The 24,096-nt window shown below is 39.8% G+C and overlaps 1 protein-coding gene across 11 annotated transcripts in view; it reads right to left on the reverse strand.

The window, feature by feature from the left end:
* The window catches only part of CBLB (Cbl proto-oncogene B), a 239,912-nt gene that overhangs the window by 103,528 nt on the left and 112,288 nt on the right, over positions 1–24,096 (reverse strand). For all 11 annotated transcript variants that reach the window (XM_065574117.1, XM_005283588.5, XM_065574109.1 and 8 more), the window contains 5 exons: positions 19,957–20,113; positions 13,305–13,426; positions 10,407–10,544; positions 8,660–8,747; positions 4,222–4,353 (listed from right to left, as the gene is read on the reverse strand). In XM_065574117.1, coding sequence (XP_065430189.1) covers positions 4,222–4,353; positions 8,660–8,747; positions 10,407–10,544; positions 13,305–13,426; positions 19,957–20,113 — 637 coding nt within the window. The remainder of the gene's footprint in view (positions 1–4,221; positions 4,354–8,659; positions 8,748–10,406; positions 10,545–13,304; positions 13,427–19,956; positions 20,114–24,096) is intronic.

Raw genomic sequence — 24,096 nt, forward strand, 5'->3', positions numbered from 1 at the left:
CAAATCAGAAACACGTCCACAGATATTTTACTGGACCAAGTAATTCATTCCTTCCTTCCACTACTGGCCTGAATTTTATACATACATACATTTTATTTAATTTTTATATATATATAAAACTAATATATATATATTTATTTATTATAACATGGTCATTATTGCAAATGAGTTTTTTTTTAAAGTTGACTTTTAAATACAATAATCATCAAAACATAACAATTCTCTAAATTGTTAACTTAAAACCACCAAAATGCCAAACATAACACTTTGCCTTTTAGGCTTACATTTCAATGCTCATTCACAGATAGACATCAGAAAATCCAAAACCATAGTTCTCAGTGATGTTTGACTGCATTGTTAACAAACACATGAACAGAAGCTTTTCTGTTTGTTACCTCTGCAAGAAATTAGATCAAGAGCTTTTCATACACATGATTTTTGTGTGTCAGTCATCAAAATCTTTGATAAAACATCTCTAAGAAATGCCAAGGTAGTATGCCAAGTGGCTTTCAAAGAGCCAGATTCTGTTTGCCTTTCTCATTTGAGTAATCCCATAGATTTTACCCACTGGTGAGTAAAGCAAGCAAGATTTGGCCCTTCAACTTTTTAAAACTCTAACGGACAAGATCACATTACAGAGTAGTAGTAAAAGTAACTTAAAAAAAAATTGTTTTTGACTGGCATGATGCGTATGAGACCACTACTGCATTGTATTAATTCAGATCTGCATCTGAACTGTAGAAGTTGAAACTAATTTGATTTAAATTCAGAAATTATGTCAAGGTTTCAGAGCTTCCTATCTATAATTTTGACACCTTTTATTTGTAACGTTAGATAAAGAGTTGGCTAAAGAGTGATAAGGGCATCAGTATTAACTCACCGCTTACAAAACACTATCCTGAAAGGCAAGAAAACTAGAGTGCTGCATCATGACTGCAGTAACTTTTTTCCCCAAGTGCTTCCATTTACAAGCTTAATGCTGAATGTCACTTCTGTATCTGAAGATCCAATACATTAATTACTATGGGGAGTAGGCATGTTACTCACTGACTAAGCAGAGTTATGTAAAGCAAGCATGGATACTTATCCTTTAATGTGAAATAAAAAATAAATAAAGACTTTCATCCTTGTCCTATTTTCTGAGATAGTATCCCACAAATTCCTTGATTTATTGGGCTGACATCAGTACTAGGGCCCAAAATCCTAACCGATAGTTTAAACACAACTTCATTTCGAGGAAATCTCTTTTGTGGTTGGATCTATCATGCATTCCTTTTACTTTTCTAGACAACTAACATGTTGCAGAGCAGCCCCCCCATCCCCCTCCAAAAAAAGTTTAAATTACTACTCTGTTTTCTCTACCTACCTACCAATGTCAGTAGTTTGCACAGTGGACTGTAGACATACTATGTGCCCCACCTAGTCAGGGGATGCTTCCGGTCAAACTAGTTTCTCTTCGCCAGGCTAACTAAACAGTACAAAGTGTCAACATTTTTCATGTACAAAACTGCACATGACCATTGTGTTGCTGAATATGAGCAAAAACTTTTTATGAAAACTTTAAATATTAATATACTGTACAAAGTAATACACGCGCATAGCATTTACAAATTCAACATACAAACCCCTATTCAGGAAGATATTTAAGCACCTACCTTTAAAAGCACATGGAGTTCTCCTATTGAAATCAAAGGTCCTACTCATGAGCTTGAAGTTCAGGGTGTGCTTACATATCTTCCTGAACAGGGTCCTACAGGGTCCTAAAATTGAACATTTTTCTGACTGCAGTCAGTTATACTATAAAAATATATGCCACAAAACAAAACCCTTTTACATAAATGGTAATACCAGGAGACACAAGTATGGTGCATCTCAGAAATAATCAGCTAAGGAAACGGCCTTGAAATATGTAGCCTTTCACCTTCAGAACACTGGTTTCAATCGAATCCAATTTGTGTTGAATGTAAATTGTCATCTAAGTACCACTGGGCTGCCTTTGTGAAATAAGTTGAACTAATTACTTCTGATAGCATTTGTGGCCATATCACAAAAGAAACCATCACAATGGTCATCATTGTTGAAAGTCTGAGGAGAGATGCTATGAACTGCATGGAACTACAGTGGTTACCATTATACAGTCAACAGAAATATCTCCCTAGGCCTAGCATCCCTTGCATAGTTATACCATAGAAGTAGCCCTACAGAACAGGGTTGGTGCATGCTAAAATGGCAGTGCTTGTACTGTACTTGGCTTGTCAGAGAATTCCATTTTCCATGACTGCCAGTCTGCCCTCACCTTTTCCAAAATATTAAATCATGTCTAGTAACACAAAAATAAAATTACCATCAGCCGAGCTTTGCATGCTACAATAGTAAATGAAAACAAGAAGTGATATCTACAGGCATACACATGCCAAAATATACCTACCCATGCATAAACATGTATGTAGCTATGTTATTGCAAAAACTGAATATGCAGCTCCCATACTCTGCATAAGTTTAGACATGATGCAGAATAATGCAATTTTGTATACATATACACTCCTAACAGAACAGACTGTTACAGTTCAGAAAAAATAGTTTTCTGGGGGGAAAGAATTGTTAATGACCCTTTTACTGTCTGTGTAATGTAAAAGTAATAAGCTAAATTAAAGATTCCCAAATAAAAGACTGTTGCAAACTGACTTCCACTGTATCATGTTTAGCATTCTATGAAGATTTGAAGTTGCTTATTCAATTTATTAAATAACACAGATGTTTCACTATGAGGGAAAAATGTATTGGAAATCTCTCCTGAGGCATGTCTAATGAGCCATTATGACAGCAATTAAACACTAACCCACTGGCAGCCTGTAACAACTGACATTGCTACAGTATGTTTCTTCATCTTCTCATTAATTATACAGGAGTTAAATCTGCAATGAAGTTTGATTAAATTGAAAATGTAATTGCTAATGGAAGAAAAACCCAGTGCTCATTTTTTCATTAAGAGTTGCCTTGCTAATGACTACACTTTAGCTGGGAATCTGAAAAAGATTTCCTATCAGATTTTGAGCCAGAAGGAGCTCCACTGAAGTTAGTGGAGGTATGCCGGCATAAAACCAATGAAAATGAGAGATGAATCAGGGCCTCTATTTCTATTCTTCTTATTCATTATTTGTATTAGAGTTGCACCCCAAGACTGGCACCTCATTGTGGTACACAGTGTACAAACACATTAAGAGACAGCAAAACAGAGACAGAGGAAAAGTGAGGCAACTTGCTCAAAGTAGTAATACTGAAAAGATTCATTTTCAAAAGAACCATCAGGAGAAATCCTAAAGCTGTGATCTGTAATGAGGAATAACCTCTCTCTGCATTTTTAAAGGGTTTGCAACCCACTCTCTCTGCAATTTTTTAAATCATCCTGTTTATTAAATATGCTGAACTAAAGGCACTAATGCTCTTTTTTCCACAGAACTGATATAGCGTGGACAGGAGCTGGGCAGCCTTCCCCAAATTGTGCCACCACAAGCTCTTTCCAGCACATTCACTTCTGTAAGTGAGAGAATAATTTCACAGATGGCCAACAACTGTAATAAAAAACTGTGGAGGTGGGTTTTTGTGATGCTGGCACCGTCCACTGGGAAGTGGACCGAGATCATGAACTCATTTTTCACAGGCCAATCACTATCAGAAGGTAAACGTGTTATTACTACCGTCATGAGTGCAATCTGAACCAACGACCTAGTGGTTAAAAACTCTCAAACGCATTTTGTCCCCTCATTCAAGTGAGCTGATCACTAGGGAACACTATAAAGACTTCATGCATCACAAAACTCTGTACAGTCAATTATATAACTCCTAGCTGCTGCTTGCCCTCACCTTTCCGTCAGCTCACTTCATAAAGCAACCCACGTGGTTGAGTGGGCAACCAGGGGCCCAGCATTCATCTCCTCACTAGACCCTGATCTGGCAAAAGGTTTCTAATAGCAGCAATCAGCAAATGCAGTCACCAAGCCACGCAGCTCAGATGCTAAGGATTCCTGTATTAGCTTTCTCAGATGCAAGAATTAAGCCCATAAATTGTACTGAGTTTACCATTTTAAAAGTGTATCACTGGTTGTGACCTCATTGAATGCCACAAAAGGATGAGGTGAACAGGAAAGACACACTGAAAACAGCAAGGGGAATAATAAAGCAATCCATCCTTATTGTCTGCTGCTTGAATTATGACTGTACCTGCCATGCTGTAAGACAAGAAGTGCACATGAGATGCCCACAAGGCTCAATCTTCACATCTTTATCATTCTCTGCACAGATTTTACACAGCTGGAAAGTGGAACCCATTTCACAGTACAATTCATATTGTTCCTGGAACAAGAGAAAGTCAAGGTCAGTGTCACTAGTATGATCAGTAAATAGTGAAATATACTTAAATACTACTTATGGCAAGCACATTATACTGGACTTCCCACCTGGCTTACCTTTCTTAGTAGTACACAGCACTATTGTAACATCTATTTGACAGCCATATGCAGGTTACAGACAATCCAATTTTTTTTTTGCTTCTTAAAAAATACATTTAATAGTCCTGTTCTTCTAATGCCATTTCTATAAACATTATCAATAAAATAAAACTTGTGTTTCTAAATTATCTCACTATTAGAAATATATTCAAATTATAAAAAAGGAACATTTATTAACTCCATCATCAACTTTTAGGACAAGTTACTTCGGAAAATTTAGGGGGGACGGGTCCAGAATCTAATAGTAAGTTTCATTAATAAAATCAGAAACATGAAACAAAAAACTGGATTGCACAGCTCTGTTCCTGGATCTCAAGTTTTGTGTGTGTAAGTAGCTTTGACGTTGCTTTAACTCCATCATTCCACAGCTTGGAGTTTGGGAAGCTGTGACCTGGCTTCTCCACATAATCAGTTATTACAGGGGGCTGTGCCTTTCTCAATCGTCATTTCAATGCCAAGGACAGGATGCTGCCTTCCTTGTTTGTAATTTAGAAGAGGAAAATGAACAAGGGTCTGGAGGTCACAGGGGAGGATGAATAGGAGGTAAATTATGACTCATAGTAACAGTGATTTTTATGTAGTTTATTTTTAGTGTGAATCTAGTGCTGATGCAAACTGCTAGGCTGACAGCTGTGAGGAGCCAATTCCTTTATTTAGCCACAGAACTGATACAGTACGGTCAATGGAAACGTGAGCTTCCCCAATCTGCCCTCATGTGCCTCAACACACATACAGAGAGACCACCCCTTACAGACACGCTGAAAACAGCAAGGGGAATAATAACAAGGGGAATAGCGTAACAAGAGAAGCTCATTCTGCACATCTCATTCAGTCTTTAGCCTCCCCATAAGAGTGCCAACGTGGGTGCCATCTGCTATGGTGATTATGGGGATGTGCTCACCGTCTATTTGGGAATGGAGATTGAACTTCATTTCTTGTATGCTGCTGAATAACAACTGATGGCACAGACTCGCTGAATGGCATTTACCTCATCCCCTCCCACCTGTCTATTTCAATTGGAAGCTCTTGGGGGAAGGAGTCTCTTTCTAGCACTGTGTATTTGTTCAGTAATCATCATAATGGGGCCCTGATCCCAGTAGAGGCCACTAGGAGCTACTGTAACACAAATAACTCAAGTTTATGGCTTCATGGTGAGTATTTGGGTAACGTGCGTACCAATTTTATAGCTGTGTGTGTCTGGAAGTATTATGTGTGCTCGCTGTGCTGTTGGGGCAGACAATGCTGCCTGACTCCCCAAGCAGCCAACTGTAACAAACTATAAACTGATGACTTGGGCAAGTGTGTATAGTGGGGAAGGATAGCTCAGTGGTTTGAGCATTGGCCTGCTAAACCCAGGGTTGTGAGTTCAATCCTTGAGGGGGCCACTTAGGGATCTGGAGCAAAATCAGTACTTGGTCCTGCTAGTGAAGGCAGGGGGCTAGACTCGATGACCTTTCAAGGTCCCTTCCAGTTCTAGGTAATAGGATATCTCCATTAATTTAATTTTAATTTAATTTAGTTCTGGGAGATTTTTGCTGATTTGTGCAGGTGAATGAAAGGTGTGTGCTGAGGTGAGAGGCTACATGTATTTGGTGTTACTCTGTGTGTGTGATTGTGTTCATTTGTCGTGGTAGCAAAAGAGGGGTGTGTGCTGCAGTGATGGAGTGTGTGTGTGTGTGTTTGGGGTCATTTTGTGTGCTAGTTCAGATGATTTGTGTCTACAGGTATGCTGGGAGATGTGTTGCCCTGGGAGGTTTCTGTTTAGTTGTGCAGGAGGCGAATGAGGGGTGTGTGCTGCAGTAAGGGGCTATTGTGGGTCCTGGTTGTGTTGATTTGTGTGGGTGGCAAATAAAGGGGCATGCTGCAGTGAGCGGCTACTGTGTGGGGGTTTGTGTCTGGGGGTTGTGCTGGGGAATTTTGCATTGATTTGTGCAGGTGGGGAATGTGCTGTGGTGAGGGGCTGTGTTATATAGAGGGGTATGTTGTGTGGTTCTGTGGGTGGTTTTGGAGAACTATGGTAGTTGGGCCAGGTAAATTGGCTGTAAAGTGAGCATGGTGATTGGTTGAGTTACCTCTGATATCAAAATGGTCTAGGACTCACGGCATGGCATAGATACACGCTTTACTGCCGCTATACACAGCCTGGGTGTAATACTTAAGGTCAAAATGACTGTGAAATTAAAAATTGGATGATAACAGACCACAAAGCCCACTGATGATTAAACCTGGTGATATTCTGAACAAAACGCACTCAACCATGCTGGTAGCGGTTTCCATCACTTCACACTGACTCAACGGACATTCTATCTTCAGAGTGATAAGACAGACAAGATAAGACAACCCTGGAATCTTTATATATAATAGATGAAACACAGATATAGCAAAAGATTCCAGAATTGAGAAAGGGTTTGAAGGTTGGCAGGCAAATTATTTACACTGTGATACAGTTTTTAGTACTAAGGAAAGAAGGTACACAAGTTTAGGAAAAATGGAATAAATTAAGGACCCAAGTCAGATGGCAATAAGGTACTGGGAAAAAGTAAAGAGCATGCCCCAGACTCTCAGCTGCCGCCAGTACGCACCAAGCACAGTTGTGGTGCTTCCCCACAGATGAGCCATGAGCAGCAACTTGCTCCTGGAGACAGTTCTACATTACCTGTGTCATAGTTTCTAGTAACCCCAGTGGTGTTCTAACCTACACCAGTTAGGTATGCTTGAAGGGATCCTGGGTTCATGGACAACAGCAGCATTCCAGCCACATCCCCAGTACTGGAGAAGGTGACTGGGAGGTTCTAGAATAGAGCCAGTTATGCTGGATTTATGCCACCTAGGGATTCCCTCATACCGGGGAATCAGCAGCAGTCAGTTAAACCAGCTTTCCAGCTGCCAGAGCCAAGCAATGCAGCTAGAATAAGAAGTGAGGATTTGCCCCTTTGACTTCAACATACATCAAGACTGACCTTTGGAGAAGAAAGGAACTATGCAGAAGAGCAGTAGGGGATTCTTAAACGATCAAAAAGGGCAAGAATTTTGGGCCAGGTGGCCTTTTCCTGCATGTAAAAACATCTACATAGCTCTAGGCTTCATTCTTTCAACATTAGTATAAAGAACACAGGGAGAAGAAGGGTGTCAGCCTTCTGGAAGCTTCCACACATTCCTCAGACAAACAATCATTTTAGAAGGTCTCCTACTCAGGGATAGACATTTTAATAATGAATTCCCACTAATCCGACGTATTGCAAATAACATTTTTCTTCCTGTAAATTCTGTAAACGTGGTACACAAACAGCATTTAGAACTGCCAAAGACCCAATAGGTCATCTGGGCCTTCCTCTGCAGTCAACGCAAGAATATTTAATCAAACATTGTATAAAGTTGTGTCTGGTCAATATAAGCGCTTTCCAGCTCTTCCACAACTTCCCCGGAGACTATCCCAAAGTTTATAGATGTCGCTGTCAGGAAGATTCTCCTAATAACTAGCCTATAATCTTCCTTTCCTTCTAATTGTGTACCATTGTACAAAGGGGTATAATTCCCTTTCCTCTAGTTTCAAATATCTGCAGACTGGTGTCATGCCATTGCTAAGCCAAACTATACATATATTTAGGTATTTTAAGTTTCCCAAATAAGTCATTCCCTTCAGCCTTTTAATAATGTGTTCCTTTCCCCTGAATTCCCTCCAGTTTGTACAGCACACACAGGGGAAAATAAGACACACACTAGGAAATGGTAACCTTCCAATAATACCCCATGTACTTTCTTTCTGCAAGCTCTATACAGTTGGATATTCTGACTTCAAAGTGACTTCCAAGCCTTACTTTACTTCCCAGCCCACACATCACTATTACACAATATTAAACTTCAGAACCCTTCAGCACACAATGTACAAAAATGTTTAGCAGCTGTGAAAATTTCCCCCTCCCAAAACATGGTTAAAACAAAACAACTTAAAAGAAAACAAAAAAAGAGAGAGACATCTGAATTACCATTATCTTTAGATTTTAAGACTTGCCATCCAATTCTTTTTCAAACCCCTTTTTGGTCAACCACGTAATCTTAATAATGTTTCTCTAATATTTTAAATAAAAACTTATCACTGGCGGATAGGGCACCAAGCAAATAGGGAACAGAATTTGTAACATGCAACATACCTGTGTAACTTTTATGTGATCATGTGGAGTAGGTTCACATAATCCTGTCAGATCAGGATTATAACTTCGTCCATCTGGGTACAGATAGCTGAATTACACAAATTATTATTAAGATTTATATGCCCACAATTTTCATGGTTAAAGTAAATCTATGAAATTCTGGATAGCCAATAAGGAAATATCGGATATTGATTAAAATGTATCTTATCTCTCCTGAGCATACTCCCAATTTCTTTGAACAACTGGCAATTGGTTAAACAGAATTGAATTATACTAAAATTATCCTTGGCACTATCTTAGGTTATCTTGAAACAGAATATGCTTAGTTGGGCCCGCATATCCACACAGAGTCTCAGTGATCTCAACACCATCTGCATAGTTCTAGTTGCTCAGTGTGATGCATGTAGCTGAGAATTCAGCACAATGGAACACAAATGATAGCAAGGGAAGAATACTGTATCTATGTTTATATTTAAGTAAATAATGAAATGAGACTATATTTAGAATGCATGGTGCATGGGCTTAAAATGAGAATAGCTAGGGATATTAAAATAGTAGGGTAAGGAAGAAAACTATTTTGATGTTAGTTAAGGTTCAATTGAGTTTCATACCGAAAGCAGGGATTCAACCTCATTGTGACATGAGTTATTTAAAACACACACCCACCCACACCTTTGAAAATCAGTTTAATCTCATCTGAGACCATATATTAAAATGGATAACTCATAATGATATCATTATTGCATGGTGCTACTAAAGGGCAGAGTTAAAGTTGCCTGGGTCTCCTGACCGGGTATTTCCATACCTTAACATATCTGGGTTTAAAACACTTGGATTTGGGATAATTACAACATTCCTGTAATGCACTCACCCTAAATGACTGATATGTATACTCAACCTTAAGTCTATTTTTCTGTTGTTCTTGTCTAGAAACGTTATAGTAGCAACAATAAAACACATCTTCTGTTTTACAAGACAGGAATCCTGATACTTTGCTCAGATAAAACCACTTAGCATTCAACATTTTAAATTATCCTTTTAATTGAATTAATTGGGTGATGAAGTAGAGCAGCAAACTTAGATTTACTTTTAAAAGTAATCCAAAAGTGTAAAAACACACACCCCGCAAGAGTGATACAGATGCCTATTTGTGACACTCAGCACATAGAACCGATGTACTCTTAGAAAAGTTACAATTTTGCACAGAACTTTTACATTCCTGAGACCTTTATAAAAAGATCAAACTTCTCAGGGAAAACCCCAGAAAACCTGAAGTTTGGTGCGTGCGCAAACGCACACACACACACACACACACACACACACACACACACACAAAATTAAAAACTTGGGACATTTCTGGCCTACAAGGCATAGGCAAAGCTATCAAATATATTTAATATCCATTGTCCAGTATTACACAGGAGCAATTAGCAGAACTAACTGCATGATCGGCTTACGCACTTGTGACTTTTATATTAAACAAACTTTAAATTATAACTCCCCAATCTCATTTCCCCCTGGAATTTATCTGCCATAAAATATGGTCAACTTTGGTTAACTGCATTACCTTGAAATAAGTGTCTTATAGATGAATAAAAATAATAGTCATGGATTTCCAAATGACTACAAAACAGCCATCTCATCTATTACTTCTAATACTTCAAAGCATCTTTTGATGCTTTAAATTATGAATTAGCAAAGCAATACATCAGTATTTTATAAAATGAAAGTTATCATTTGTACTCACAATCCCTCCCGGCTGCCATCAATTAGAGCTTGAAATAAAGGCTTATTGTGAGGTATAGTCTGCAAAATGTTTCCATCACCAGTTACGTATCCAATGGCCCACTGCCCCAGTCGAGTGCAACTCAGTCTGAAAATGTAGCTGGAGGACAATGGGTTACAAAGTCAATTCTAATAAAAATGCTTGGCAAAACAAATGGAAAGGAAAGGTGGTCTTGTGTTAAGGCACTGGATTGGGATTCTGGGACTTAAAATTCACTTCAAAAAATCCCGATCAGCCCCAATGTTTATATAGCCTATTTTATTCTGAAGTACTGTACTCAGAAGAGCTTCTCTGATAACATATATACAGCATGACTGAAATTCAGCCACTTTTGTATAGAACAGGTGGCAGCCAGGAGTACAAACCATGCATAGCACATTGCACAATAGAAGAGAAAGGAAAATTATAGGCAAGAATGCGGGAGCAAATTCTTGCTCTTACTAAAAAATATGGAATCTTCAATGTCAGACAGCAACTCAGTTTTTAATTGCTCAAACAGGAAAACCAGCCACAGAGAGGTGATCGGATTTGTAGTGTGAAATATCACTGCTGAAAGTTGTACCTCCTCCACAATAAATATAAAATGTGAAATTCTGGCCTTATTGAAGTTAATGACAAAACACCCATTGACTTCAATGAGGCCAAGATTTCTGGAGGAGTAACTTGTTTCTATTTATTGGCTTTTGAACAAAAACTTAAGAATTGCCAGAACATTTTAAAGTGAACAAACAAGCAATTTCACTTTATATCAGCTATTTCTCTCTGGAAGGTTTAATATTTCACGTAAGTAACCTAACAAGTTCCCTAGTGATACTAATCAGAGAGAGAGAAGTTGGTCTTAAAATTAATTCTATGTAACACGGAACATTAAAGCAGTTTTGGATAAGATTTTCTTTTGAAGTCTTCAGTTCAAGATTGGATGCCTTTCTGGAAGATATGCTTTAGCTAATCACTAGTTATTGGACACTTTAAAGGGATAACAATTAAATTCTATGGCCTATGTGCTACGGGAGGTCAGACTAAATGATCTAATAATCCCTTTTGGCCTAAAAAAAAAACAATCTAGGAATCTAAGACCTTTTTTTTCTTTATAACCCCACAGTCATTATTTTTACTTCATTAATGATCAACTAAAACACACTGCTCTGAAAATCATCATGACATTTTTATTTGGGTTTTATCATACGTGCATGAGATCAGTATCATCTTGTTATCTAAACTGGTAAAGCAAGATTCCTTTACAGGCCAGGTAACAAGATATAATTTAGGTTTTGTTAAAAGAGACAATCCAATATTGGAAATTATTCTCCAATACATTCCCCTCATCCTGCCGATTTTCAGGAGATTTCTTCGGTCAGACATAAGTGTGCCCCTAAAGAGTTTGAAATCTAAACATTAGAACATGAAAGGTGAGAAAAAGAAAGTGAAACTGACTTATTTTGGCTGGGACAGTCCCTTTTTTAAGCCCTATCCCGGCTGTCCTGACCTTTTGGGCAAAAGCGGGCATTTGTCCCATTTGCTTATGCCAACTGATGATCAGTTCAGAAGAGCAAACAGGACAAATGCCCAGTTTTGCCAAAAAAGTGGTGTGGGGGGGAGCGGCAATGCCAGCTTCGCAAGGGTGGGAGGAGAGGCCGGGCTCAGGCAGGGGTATGGCTTGAGCGAGCAGCGACACTAGTCCCAACCCCATGCGAGGGGCAGGCAGAGCTCGGCAATGATGCCAGCTGAGGGGTGGACGACGCAGGGCTCAGGCAAGGGGCTCAGGCCAGCCCGCTGTGTGGGGTGGAGGAAAGCGGGGGGCCTGGGCTAGCCCCATGCGGTGTCCCGTTTTTCCTTTCGGAAATATGGTCACTCCAAACTGGCTAGAAAACAACTGAACAAGAATGAAGTGACTCGTATTTGCATTTGCCAAAACTGAGTGAAGGGGAAAGCACAAATAGTACAAAGTATAAACATAAATAGTGAAAGTTAGCTCAGCTGAATAATTCAATAGGTACAGTAACACAAGTTATTTAAAATTACACACACACACACAAATTTGATCCTTTTTAACTTTGTCAATGTACAGCTCCTCTGATATCAGACAATTACTGATGAGGCAAGTATGTGCTTTTCACACAACATATTGTAAGTAATACTGATTCAACTACAACAGTGGCGCTGGAACACTTTTTACAGTGGGGGTTCTGAAAGCCAGTGGTCCCCAAACATTTTACTTTGCACCCCCTTACCCATCCACGCCTCCTCTCCCCAGAGCTGGGGCCAGGACCAGGTTGTGGCTCCAGGAGCGTGGGGGGGGATGCAGATGAGTAAGGGGGTGCAAAGTAAAAAGTTTTGGGGACCACTGGCTTTCAACACAAGTTGTCATTTTAAACCCCAGATGCATGATCAGTCATTCCCCATGTTACTAACTCTCCTGATGTTATCCCAAGCCTCAAGATGTTGTTACTATTTATTTATATTAAATAGATCCATTTGGTGTTGCTTAAAGTGAGGGGAATATCTCAGCATTTTCTCAAAGTAAGTTTCTAGCCCTTGAGGGTGCAGAGAAAAAAAGCTTGAGGCCTGACTCTTGTTTTTTGAGCATTCGGGGTGGCAAAACTGCATCCCATTACAAAAAAAAAGGGCTTGAAGTTTGCTTCAGCTACAGTCTTTATATAGAAACTGCTACATATTAGAGATCATACAGCTTTACTTTGACAAACGGAAAAAAAAGATGTTGGCTAATCAAGTTATGAATTCACTTCCCCAGAACCAGACAACAAATGGATGTGACCCAGGAATATGGATCCAGTATAATTACTTAGCTTTAGAGGCAGCAATTTTATTTGTAAAGCAGTAATTAGTGAAACCGCTTACCTCCCAGGTTTGGTGCTGTATTTCTGTAACCTTGCTTTGACTTCATCATATGTTAGGAATGCCATATACCCAGGGTGTGTCACAGCTAAGAAGTTCCAGTTCCTTAAGATTGAACCCCAAGGCTAAAAAGAACACACAAATATCCAGTTAGATAATTATAAGTATGTGTTAGAATAAAACTCAAGACTACTTGTGACAAAAACTAAAATTATTTCAGACCATTTCACTTAAAATGTACATATCTGATTCAATATAGCTGTTTAAGGCCCTGATCCTTCAAAGACTTTCACATGTGCTTAACTTTATGCATTGTGAGGAGTCCTTCAAAGTATCAAGTTAAGCACGTGTGTAAGAGCTTTGTAGGATCAGTATCTCAGGGTTCAATGATGATAACATATGTAGTCGCAGTAAAGTTAAGTGTTATGACATAGTAAGTGTTTGCAGAATTGGGTCCCAAAATAGCATGGAAAGTCTCTCATGAAAGCTACACAGTTTGTATGAATGCACAGCAAAGAAGCATGTTACAGCTTTACTTTTTCATACAAGACCCTGCATTATTATACTAAAAGACTAAGTCTAGTGAAGCACTGATTTTTGAACTGTCATCCTTTTTATTATTCTACACTTCTTGATCCTGTCAGTTGTCATACTAGTATTATGGCCAGGGAATGAGATGAACAGTGACAGTGTTACTTTCAGGGTATTGAGGAATTATCATTGCCACTTCACTTGAGTCACAATTACTTCAAAGAGCTGGCACTAAAGCACACCTGACATGCCACATTATTACCTCAATCAAAATAAAACATCTTTTATTTAGGTATTTCAGGTACCAACATAAAAATAGTGAGTGTTCAACAACCAACATTTTGAAAAACAATAGTGCCTCTAAGTGGCTAAAGGATTTGTGTGTGGGGGTGGGGTGGGGCATGTTGAGGAACAGAATAGAAGAGGGAAATCGGGATGAGACCGTCTATCTTGAGACTCTATTCAACTCTTTCTTATGCAAATTCCACTTACAGGTGACTTTTTTAGAAACATGCTGCTTGTGCTAAGAAAGTGGGGATAAAATGTGTCAGTTATGAAGGTTTTTCTCTGCCACAGAGTAACAATTCTTCAGATGAGCTCTCCAGTTCACAAGTCAAACAGCTCTTAACCACACTTAACCTCCCACTATTTAAAACAACAGAACACAAACATTTTTATTTAGAACTTTTCATGTTGGATATTCCAAGATGAAACTGGATTTTTTAAATAGATGCCTAAGAAAGTTTAAATGCTTTCAATATGATTAATTTCTTTAAAAATAAATTTGCACAAAATGGCACATGCAAGAGAATTCCATAATCCAAATGCAATGCTGAGAAAAGTTCTTGCATTTTGTCAAACTTCAGTTTTCCTCCCTACATCCTTATTTTCAGTGAGAGCAGAATCCAGAAGTTGAATGCCATCATGCCTAACCAGGAGGAGAAAGTTAGTTGTAAAAAAATTAAGGGAAGAAGGATATGCAAATACCTTGTACTACAAAAAGACTATACTTCGTGGGACCAGCTTACATTGACAGAATAAAGGCTCTATTGTTTTAAAGCATCCAAAATGTAAAATACCAACTGTAGCGCTACATTTATAGAGACGCTCTTGCATGGGGAGAAAAAAAAGCAACTTAACTTTTAACACTGTTGATACATATACAAAGAAGTTAGAGAAGTATCTTAAAAATCTGGGGAAGTACATGTAGCATCTTGGCCAGATTCACGGCCAGCATAAATTGATTTCAATAAAATGACACAGATATACAATAGCTGAGAATCTCACCCCTCTAAGGCAAGAGTTCTCTCTGCTTCTTTTAAAAGGATTGTACTTAAATTAAAAATTAACCAATCTTCTGTCCTTACATAAATTGGTCTTGCTGATCCGCTTTATCTAATAGTAAGGAAGGTAATGAACCATAGAGGCAATGCTCAGATAATATAGTAAACAGAAACTAATATAATCAGATATTTGTTGGTATATGGATCAAGGAAAATAAATCCTATTTCAGACTGTCAGCCTCAACTCCGCAGTGTAACACAATCTACAAGACACCGCAGGGCCAGAACAAAATGTATTTCTCAGCTCACTGCCTTCCCTTTTCATAATTATAGTTAATATAGAGCAAAAAGGAATGTTTTTGTCAGATTTGTAAGCAGAGCAGGAAAAACAGGATAGCTTTCTTACAAAGAGTAATTGTACGTTACCCCAAACTATATTAATTTATGGTATAGTTAGTAGGAGTGTTCCTCTTAGAACCTCTTGTAGTCAAACCCCCAAACCAAGGTTTGGGTTTGTTTACTGTGATCCTAGGCACCCCTGTATTCACACCCTACACCAGGGACGGGCAAACTTTTTGGCCTGAGGATCGCATCGGGTTTCTGAAGTTGTACGGAGGGTTGGTTAGGGGAGGCTGTACCTCCCCAAACAGCCAGGCATGGCCCAGCCCCCGCCCCCTATCTGACTCCCCCTGCTTCTCACCCCCTGACAGCCCCCCCAGGACTCCTGCCCCATCCAAACCCCCTTTTCCCTGATGGTCCCCCAAGGACCCCTGTCCCCTGACTGCCCCCCCGGGTCCCCTGCCCCATCCACCCCCCTTCCCTGTCCCCTGACTGCCTCCCACCACCCCAACTAACCCCCCCTTCCTGACTGCCCCCCGGCACCCTTACTCCCATTCAACCCCCGTTCCCTGCCCTATGACCACCCCAACCCCTATCCACAACCACGCCCCCTGACCGCCACCACCCAGAACTCCTCTGCCCCCTTACCACACAGCCTGGAGCACCAGTGGCTGGCGGTGCTACAGCCACGCTGCCCAGCGGGAGCCAACCACGCCACTGTGCAGCAGAGAGCACCAGGTCAGGCTGGGCTCTGCAGTTGCGCTGCCCCAGGAGCTCACATCCCTGCCGCACAGAGCATTGCGCCAGCGGTGCAGCGAGCTGAGGCTGTGGGGAAAGGGGAACAGTGGGGAGGGGCCGGTGGCTAGCCTCCCAGGCCAGGAGCTCAGGGGCCGGGCAGGAGGGTCCCGTGGGCCAGATGTGGCCCGCGGGCCATAGTTTGCCCACCTCTGCCCTACACACTACTGCAGTATTTGTACAAAATTTGTTTTGTGAAGTATTACATCAAAGCTAGTAACATGCTACTTATCAATATCATTGTAAAATGAATGTGCTAACCATATATATGAAGTTATGAATTCTCTCTGTATGATGTTACTGGAACATGTTTAAGACCTAACAGTTTAGCCTAGGGAAAGGTGATAAACACATCTGTACTAGATAAAGGAGTGTGGGTTTACCTCAATTTACATATTAGTCAAACAAAAGTACGACGCTAAACCTGCCTGAACTCGAGAGACAGAATTAACATGGCTCCTGCATCCTAGAGAGACTCAGAGCCTGAATCCCCAGGAAGCCTTCCTGACTTGTAAGACAAAGGCAATCCCTTAGGGAACAGAGAGAGAATCCTGTGACATCCTGTATCCCATGTTCACCATATTTATAAGGTTATGATATATTTTGTACAAAGTATGCCTTGTGAGGCATGTGAAAACTCAATCTACTGAATATTAGTATCCTGTTGAAATGTGTGTAACATTACTGCATATAAAATTATGAGATTTTGCTATATCATTGTTACTGAAAAATGTTGTAAGTTCGGGTAACAGTTTTCAGAGACACACTAGCAACCCCAGACAGGTATCAAAGTCAAGTGGACTATCGTTTACTTAAGCAGACATTCTTCAGCAACGGAGAGATGTAAACAAGAAATGTACATTTCACCCCAGATATGGTTCAGATCTCAAGTACACAGGGAACTGTTTGTCTACACCCCGGCAGGGGGTAATCCTCAAAGAAAGGAGGAGAGTATAAAAGTAAGAGACAGTGACCTTTACGTAACCCCTCTCTTCCTCCCATCTCTCTGCTCATGACAATGACTCTCGAAGAACTGAACAAAGGGGGGGGGGGGGCGGCGAAGGGAAGAGTGGTCCCAAACTGGAAAGAGATGCAGCATGTGAAATGTATTACAGCTGAGGGTGAGGTAACCCTTTTTTGCTTTTAAACCTATTAGCCTTGGTAAAGTTTAGGAATTAATTTGTGTGTTTATCCATTTGTTTCTTTTGTAAGCAATCCTGACTTATATGCATCTCTACCTGTAATCATGTAATATCTATATTTCTATCATTATTAAACTTGTTTTAAAGTTTTATCTAAACCAGTGTAGTTTGGTTGAAGTGTTTGGAAATCTCGACTTCAGCTGGTGCATAATCATTACCCAGTGTTGGAATGATGGAGTTACTATGAGCTTATACTGTCCAGGAGGGTACTGAGCAGTGCAAGATGCACATTTCTGGGGAACAAGGCTTGGATTAAAGAATATGTGGGTGTCACCCTGTGTGTAATTCCTGAATGGCTGGGACAGCATTCATGTAACACAGCTAGGAGTGATTTTACATGCTGGTGGCTGTATATGAGCAGGACAGGTGTGGCTGTTCTGGCAGCAAAGCAGTGTAAAAGGAACCCCAGGCTATAGAATTAAGGGGACACTACTATTCAATCGTCCAGCTTGTACCTTGGGGAATGTCTCAACTCCATCTTTATCCTTCACCTAGAAGACAAAGCCAGGTGATTTGATCTTTGGCTCCTGGCCCGGCCGGACAGTAAAAAGCTGCAAAGGAGACTATTGGTGAGAGAAACCATCTTGAACAAAGACAGTATCTGCTAGATGAAGTTTTAGACTTTTAGATGGGTTTTCACTTTTATTTGCTCGTAAGCATCTCTATCTTTATCTCTTTTACTTGGTATCACTTTATCCTTGCTCTTTTGTTGAACTTGTTTTACTAGAGGCCAATTCAGTGCTGTGTTTAAAGGGAAGAGTGTATTTAATAAATTGTGATGTACTGACTAACAGAGCAGCAAACTTAATATATTCTGTAAATGCACAGCAGAAGGGCTGAGGATTGTAGAGAAACATCTCTGAGGAGCTCATGGGCTGGAATGCTCCAATTGTTACCTACTAGCAATGTTTGGGCCAGGAGAGCCTTGAGAGGTTTGCTGGTGAAAAAGACAGACTGGAGGGGCAGGTAGCTGACACAGTCTAGTTGCCAGCAAAATGCATTCTTAATGAGGCAGAAAGGTAACACAATGCCCCCACAGCTCTTGGTATCCCCAGGAGACTTTTACAGTTACCAACCTGAAAACCAGTTCAACTTCAACAAAAAAGTTTCAGAATTTTCTACTGAACACAGAAGTTTTTGTTTGGAATAGAAACTTATTCAAACCAGGCAAAGCTTAGGTGTTTCAACTGAATTCTGCCATGAGTGTTTTGTCTAACTCAAACCCCAAACTCAAAAGCAAAGCTCAGAAGGTACAAAACCATATGGGCCAAAGACTCTCACAAATCCTTGAAATTCAAAATAGCTGAGTTTTTCACTAGCTCTAGCAAAGGCACCAGTAAAAAAAACAAAACAAAACAAAAAACAAACCCTCAAAAAGCTTGAAATATATGATAAAAGATGCATTTGGTTATTTCTGTAAGGGGAATGCTTTGACTGTGTTTTGAGACTCTGAGTTTGGCCTCAGAACAGCTTAAACAGAGATGGGTTACACCTGAACAATTTTAACTTTGACTTTTATTGGTTCTGGCAATTTCACTTGGTGAAAATAAGCGACGATAAAGAAACAAAAGCCCTGGATTCAACATACCCTACTATCATCCAACTTTTGCAAATGGTCCCTAGCCCAAATCCCCAGAAATGAACATGCCAGAATATTGTGGGTGTTCAAAAACAACAGATCTGGATCCAAATTTCACAGTTTGAACACATCTTTAACAAACAAAATAATTTTCACAAACAATGTACACTTCAGACAAAGAGAAAAACAGCCAATGCCTGAATAAGTGAGAGCCTTCATTTCCCAGAATTGCATCCTAATAATTACTCCTATATACAAAGGAGAGGCTAAAGTGGGGAAATTTAAGAATTAATATATCTATATGGATATTTTTATCCAGTCCTCAGAAAACTCAGACATTAGAATGGTGTCCACATTAAAGTACATAATGTATAATGGATACACCATTCAAAAGTTGTGTAGCATATGTACAAAATTAGTTGTATTAGTTTAGTTTAGACAGACAGTAAAACTCTCAGCAATTCTTTAGCAACTAAAATGACATTGCCAAACACATGACTGATCCTACTCCCATTCAACTCAATGGCAAATATACTATTATTAACTTCAACAGGAGCAGAATCAGGCCCATATTTACAATAGATATGATGTATATGCCACATTAATTATACATTTATATACACATTTTAGATTAGCAACCCAGGCCCACATTTTTAGAGAAATCTGAATGCAGGAAAAAATGCATGAGTTGCCACAACTGCATCAGAATTAGGGTAGCCATGTCCACAAACTATGCACATATTGTTTCATGGGTGTATCTTTTAAAATTTAGGCTTTGATACCAAAAAACAAAAAATAAACAAAGTTAGTTCCACGGTCTAATGTTTGAGTTATTCACGATTTTCCAACCATCTGACTTTTGTTGTCCATTTGGTGAATTACAGATCTAAGTTCTTCCATAATGCTGAATATTTTAAAAATCTTACCTGAAATAGTCTAGTGAAGATATCAAATTCAAAAATTGAAATGTAGTCATTGCAGGTCAAGTCAATGGTAGACTTAAGAGCCATTGCTTCCAAACCAGAGCTTATCTGATGAATCTCATGAAGGCACTGCCGGAACACTTTCCATGGCACTATAGTTCTGGGAGGGGGAGAGAAAGGATTTAATAAGATACCATATTGAAAACATTTTCTTATTTAGACAGCACAACTCAAGCCTGACATTAATTTAATTATGTTTGATTTTGCTACAAAAACTAAAGCTCAGTTTTCTGCAAGGATTCAATCAAATGCTAGTACATCTTATTTTCCATTAAAATGATGCTGTTAATCTCCCTCTTATTTTATTATGCTAAATATTCAAGCCAAATTATTTCCCAAAATAGTGTGGTGGTGGGTTTTTTGTTGGTTTGTTTTTAGTGTAAGTGAATTTTGTGTAAGTGAATTTTGTGCACAGTTGATGGAGTCTCTGGTGCCAAGATTAAAATCCTCTATTTATCCACAGAACAGGTACACCTCTACACTGATATAACACGAATTCGGATATAACGCGGTAAAGCAGTGCTCCGGGGGGGAGGAGGGGGCGGGACTGTGCACTCCTGCGGATCAAAGCAAGTTCGATATAATGCGGTAAGATTTTTTGGCTCCCGAGGACAGCATTATATCGGGGTAGAGGTGTACAGCAAACCACCCCACATGATCCCAATCTTGACTTGAAGGAAACACCTCTGGAATGGACAGGAAGTTCTGTCTTCATGGTCCTGGACCTCTGTGCAGACTAACGGGCATGCTACTTAGTGCTTACAGTGATTGCAGTTTTTGTAATTAAGGCTCATTTATACCAGCTCACTTTGTACAGGCTAACAACCTTCAGATAACAACATCATTATGACATCATTACTCAAGGCTTAGTTCAGATCAGCGACCTAAGGAAGGGAAAGGTTCTTTAACTTATTGCCCACAAGTGTAGCTTGCTCTATTTGACTATACGGCTGTTCTCCCGACCCCCACCTCCTCCCAAAGAAATTGCTTTTATAAATGAGAAAATTGTTACAGAATTGAGTAGTGGTGACAAACAAAGGAAAAACTGCAGGATGATAGCAATGGTAATGGGTTATAACAGTTACATGGATATTAGAGTGCAGCTCTTACCATGTCTACATTTGCACAAATTTGAAAGCTCTTTCATAAATAATCCAAACTATACTTTTCTAAATCCAATTTAGTAGCTAACTTTGAAGCAACGTTTGAGACTTTATTCAATGATCTTGCTCTATTCTCCAGACTAGAAACAAGGTCTACCTGAGCATTTAAGGAAGGGATTTGGTACTTGAGGAATCAACAGTTCAAGATGCTACTAGGCTGGGAGCCTGCTACTGGGGGTGGAGGGGGGCGGGAGCCTGCCTCCTTTCTGAAGAATGCAACAAGAACTGGGGGAAGGCATCCCTCAGCCCCAAGTCTTAGCAGCATGGAGAAAAAGGAGCCTGTTGATGAAAACGGAGGATGAACAGGTGCTACCATTAAGGAGGAAGGACAGCTGAAATGCGCTGAAGGCCTCATTCGGCTAGACAGAGGCCGGCTGAGTGCTCTGACATATCCTGTCAGCCACTGGCAGTACCGACCCCTGCTTTTATTTGTAGCTCTGGAGCAGAGTGTGGCAGGCATGGAAAGAGCAATTCAGAACGAAGACATGCTAAACTGATCCTCTTTAGTAGAGTTGCATTTTGTTCACCTCAGTTCCCCTCCCCATCCTTCTGTATCCCACGTCCCTTTGAACTCATCTGCCGACACAAACTGGCAGGTTCTTCTGCCAACCACTATCAATGAAGATGGTGAGATTTGGGACCCGACCCAGTGCCCATCACTTGGAGGTATGGAACCCTTTACAAGCCATGGCATACCATCTGTCAACAGCTGCTGCTTCCTCTTCCCCCAGATGTCATTATAAAGGTTACTATCTAAATTCTGCGAGCCATTAAACCCCTTACTGACCTCAATGCCCAGTAGGAGTAGAGAAGGGCCTACTTTACAGAATCACATTCTAGATGATCTGTAGTTATTTGCAGGACTTTAAAATGTGTAAGATTTTGTGTTTTTAAAGCTAGTTTGTGTGCTATGGATGCTAAAAAAGTCTAAAGAGCCACAGACACAATCCTCACACATGCTACAGATAAGCTTCTGCTCTTTACACTGTCTAACTTTAGAAAAGCCCCACAACATTTTTATTCCACAAATATTTTCACATCTCCTTTTCACATGTACAAAGTAATTCAGATTACTTAGTAATATGGAGTTGTATAAAAGAATGATAGTTATACACCTCTACCCCGATTGAATGCTGTCCTTGGGAGCCAAAAAATCTTACCGTGTTATAGGTGAAACCGCATTGTATCGAACTTGCTTTGATCCGCCGGAGCACGCAGCCCCACCCCCCTGGAACGCTGCTTTACCGTTTTATATCCGAATTTGTGTTATATCAGGTCGCGTTATAGTGGGGTAGAGGTATATCTGATTGCTCTGCACTAAATAAATACTTGCCAATTCATCTAAATTTAAAAAAGAGCTTTCAGCTGAAAAGCAGAACGTTGCGGACTTGAGTTCATATTTCTGCTGCAGGGAAAAATCCTAATCTGGCCTTTACTGTATTCATAAAAGACTTTGGACCTGGAAATCTAAATGTCATTTTGATGCTTGTATTGAGAAAATCATAAATGATAATATATGATGAAGCTGAACAGATCTCATCAGATACGTTCATCTGTGTATGAAAAACAGGAAACCACAAAGAACTGAAGAGAGATACCACATCAGATGCCATTTAAAAAAAGAATGCACGTCAAATTTTGCTCACGGTAAAGAAAGAACAAAATGTTGCCCTGACTTTAAAGTACAAAGATGGAAAACCTCTGTGCATCCGTGGTGTTAAAAACTACAGTTATGTATGAATTTAGGTGTCACAATTACAGGAATTAAACAGGTAATCATAAATTAGACTTCCTCTTTGATTCTCTCATTAAACTTTCTGAATGGTGACAGCATCAAGGTCATAGTACTAGAGTAACAAGGGTTAGAAGAGGAAATCCAAACCCTTAAAGCTAAAATTAATCTCATATGCAATTGTAATCTCAATACGATGCAAGCAAAAACTAGTGATATGACAGGACTGTCAGAACTCCCTCTTGGTTCTTCATCTGTGATAGTTTCATGAAGAAGAAGTTATTGGATGTGACTGATCTACAGGACCTACCATGCTCTATTCACTTAATGCTATTACCCCTCACCTGATTAAAAAATAAAATATATACAAAACTTCGAGGTCAGACACCTTTATGCACAATTCAGCTCATCTGCAACTCAGCTTATGACAGAAATGTTCACAGTAGAGTGAAATAACGTTTGAATTTTTGTGTGATAATCTTCCAGAACAGGTGTTTTTTAAAAAAAAGGTTGTTCCTCATCTATAGTCCACTGAAATCCATCTGAGCCCTTTCCAGTTATTTCAATGAGTTTTGGATCTGGCCTGTTGTGCTTTGACCATCATTTACTGTCCCCAGGAAAGCTGAGAACTGTTTGTTGTTGAAATATTCTCATTTCTGCTTCTGATAAAGTCACTATGCAGCTTTTGGCACTAACCAGCTTGGGACCAGCCTACCTGAGGGACTGCCTCTTTCCCAATGCCATACTGACAGCTGAGGACAATCGAAGTCCTTGATTTGGAGCCCTCCCTGTTTGCTAGCAGGGTGTTCTCTGTGAGGTCTACAGGACTATGGAACTTGTTCCTCTCCACCCCCCCCCCCCACTACTTTAGTCCAAAGTAGCCTGAATTTGGCAACCTCCCAGGCACACTGCAAAAGATGTGGATATGAGAGTATTTAGAAAAGGCTGAGAGTAAACTTCCCACAACAGTAAAGCGGTGGAAAGGAGCTTTGGTAGGTGGCTGTCAGATTGAGTTCCTGTTTGAATGATCATTTTAATGCTGTTGTGATTTCTCATATATTATTACATGTTAGGGGCCTACAATTTTGTACAGGTGTCTTTATTATTTAAATCCAAACACATTACTTCAAATGCTGGTGTGGAAACTGAGGAAACGAATGCTGAGGTAAGGATTTATAGAGAACAGTA

This window comes from Chrysemys picta, chromosome 1, assembly GCF_011386835.1.
Source record: "Chrysemys picta bellii isolate R12L10 chromosome 1, ASM1138683v2, whole genome shotgun sequence".
NCBI lineage: Eukaryota > Metazoa > Chordata > Testudines > Emydidae > Chrysemys > Chrysemys picta.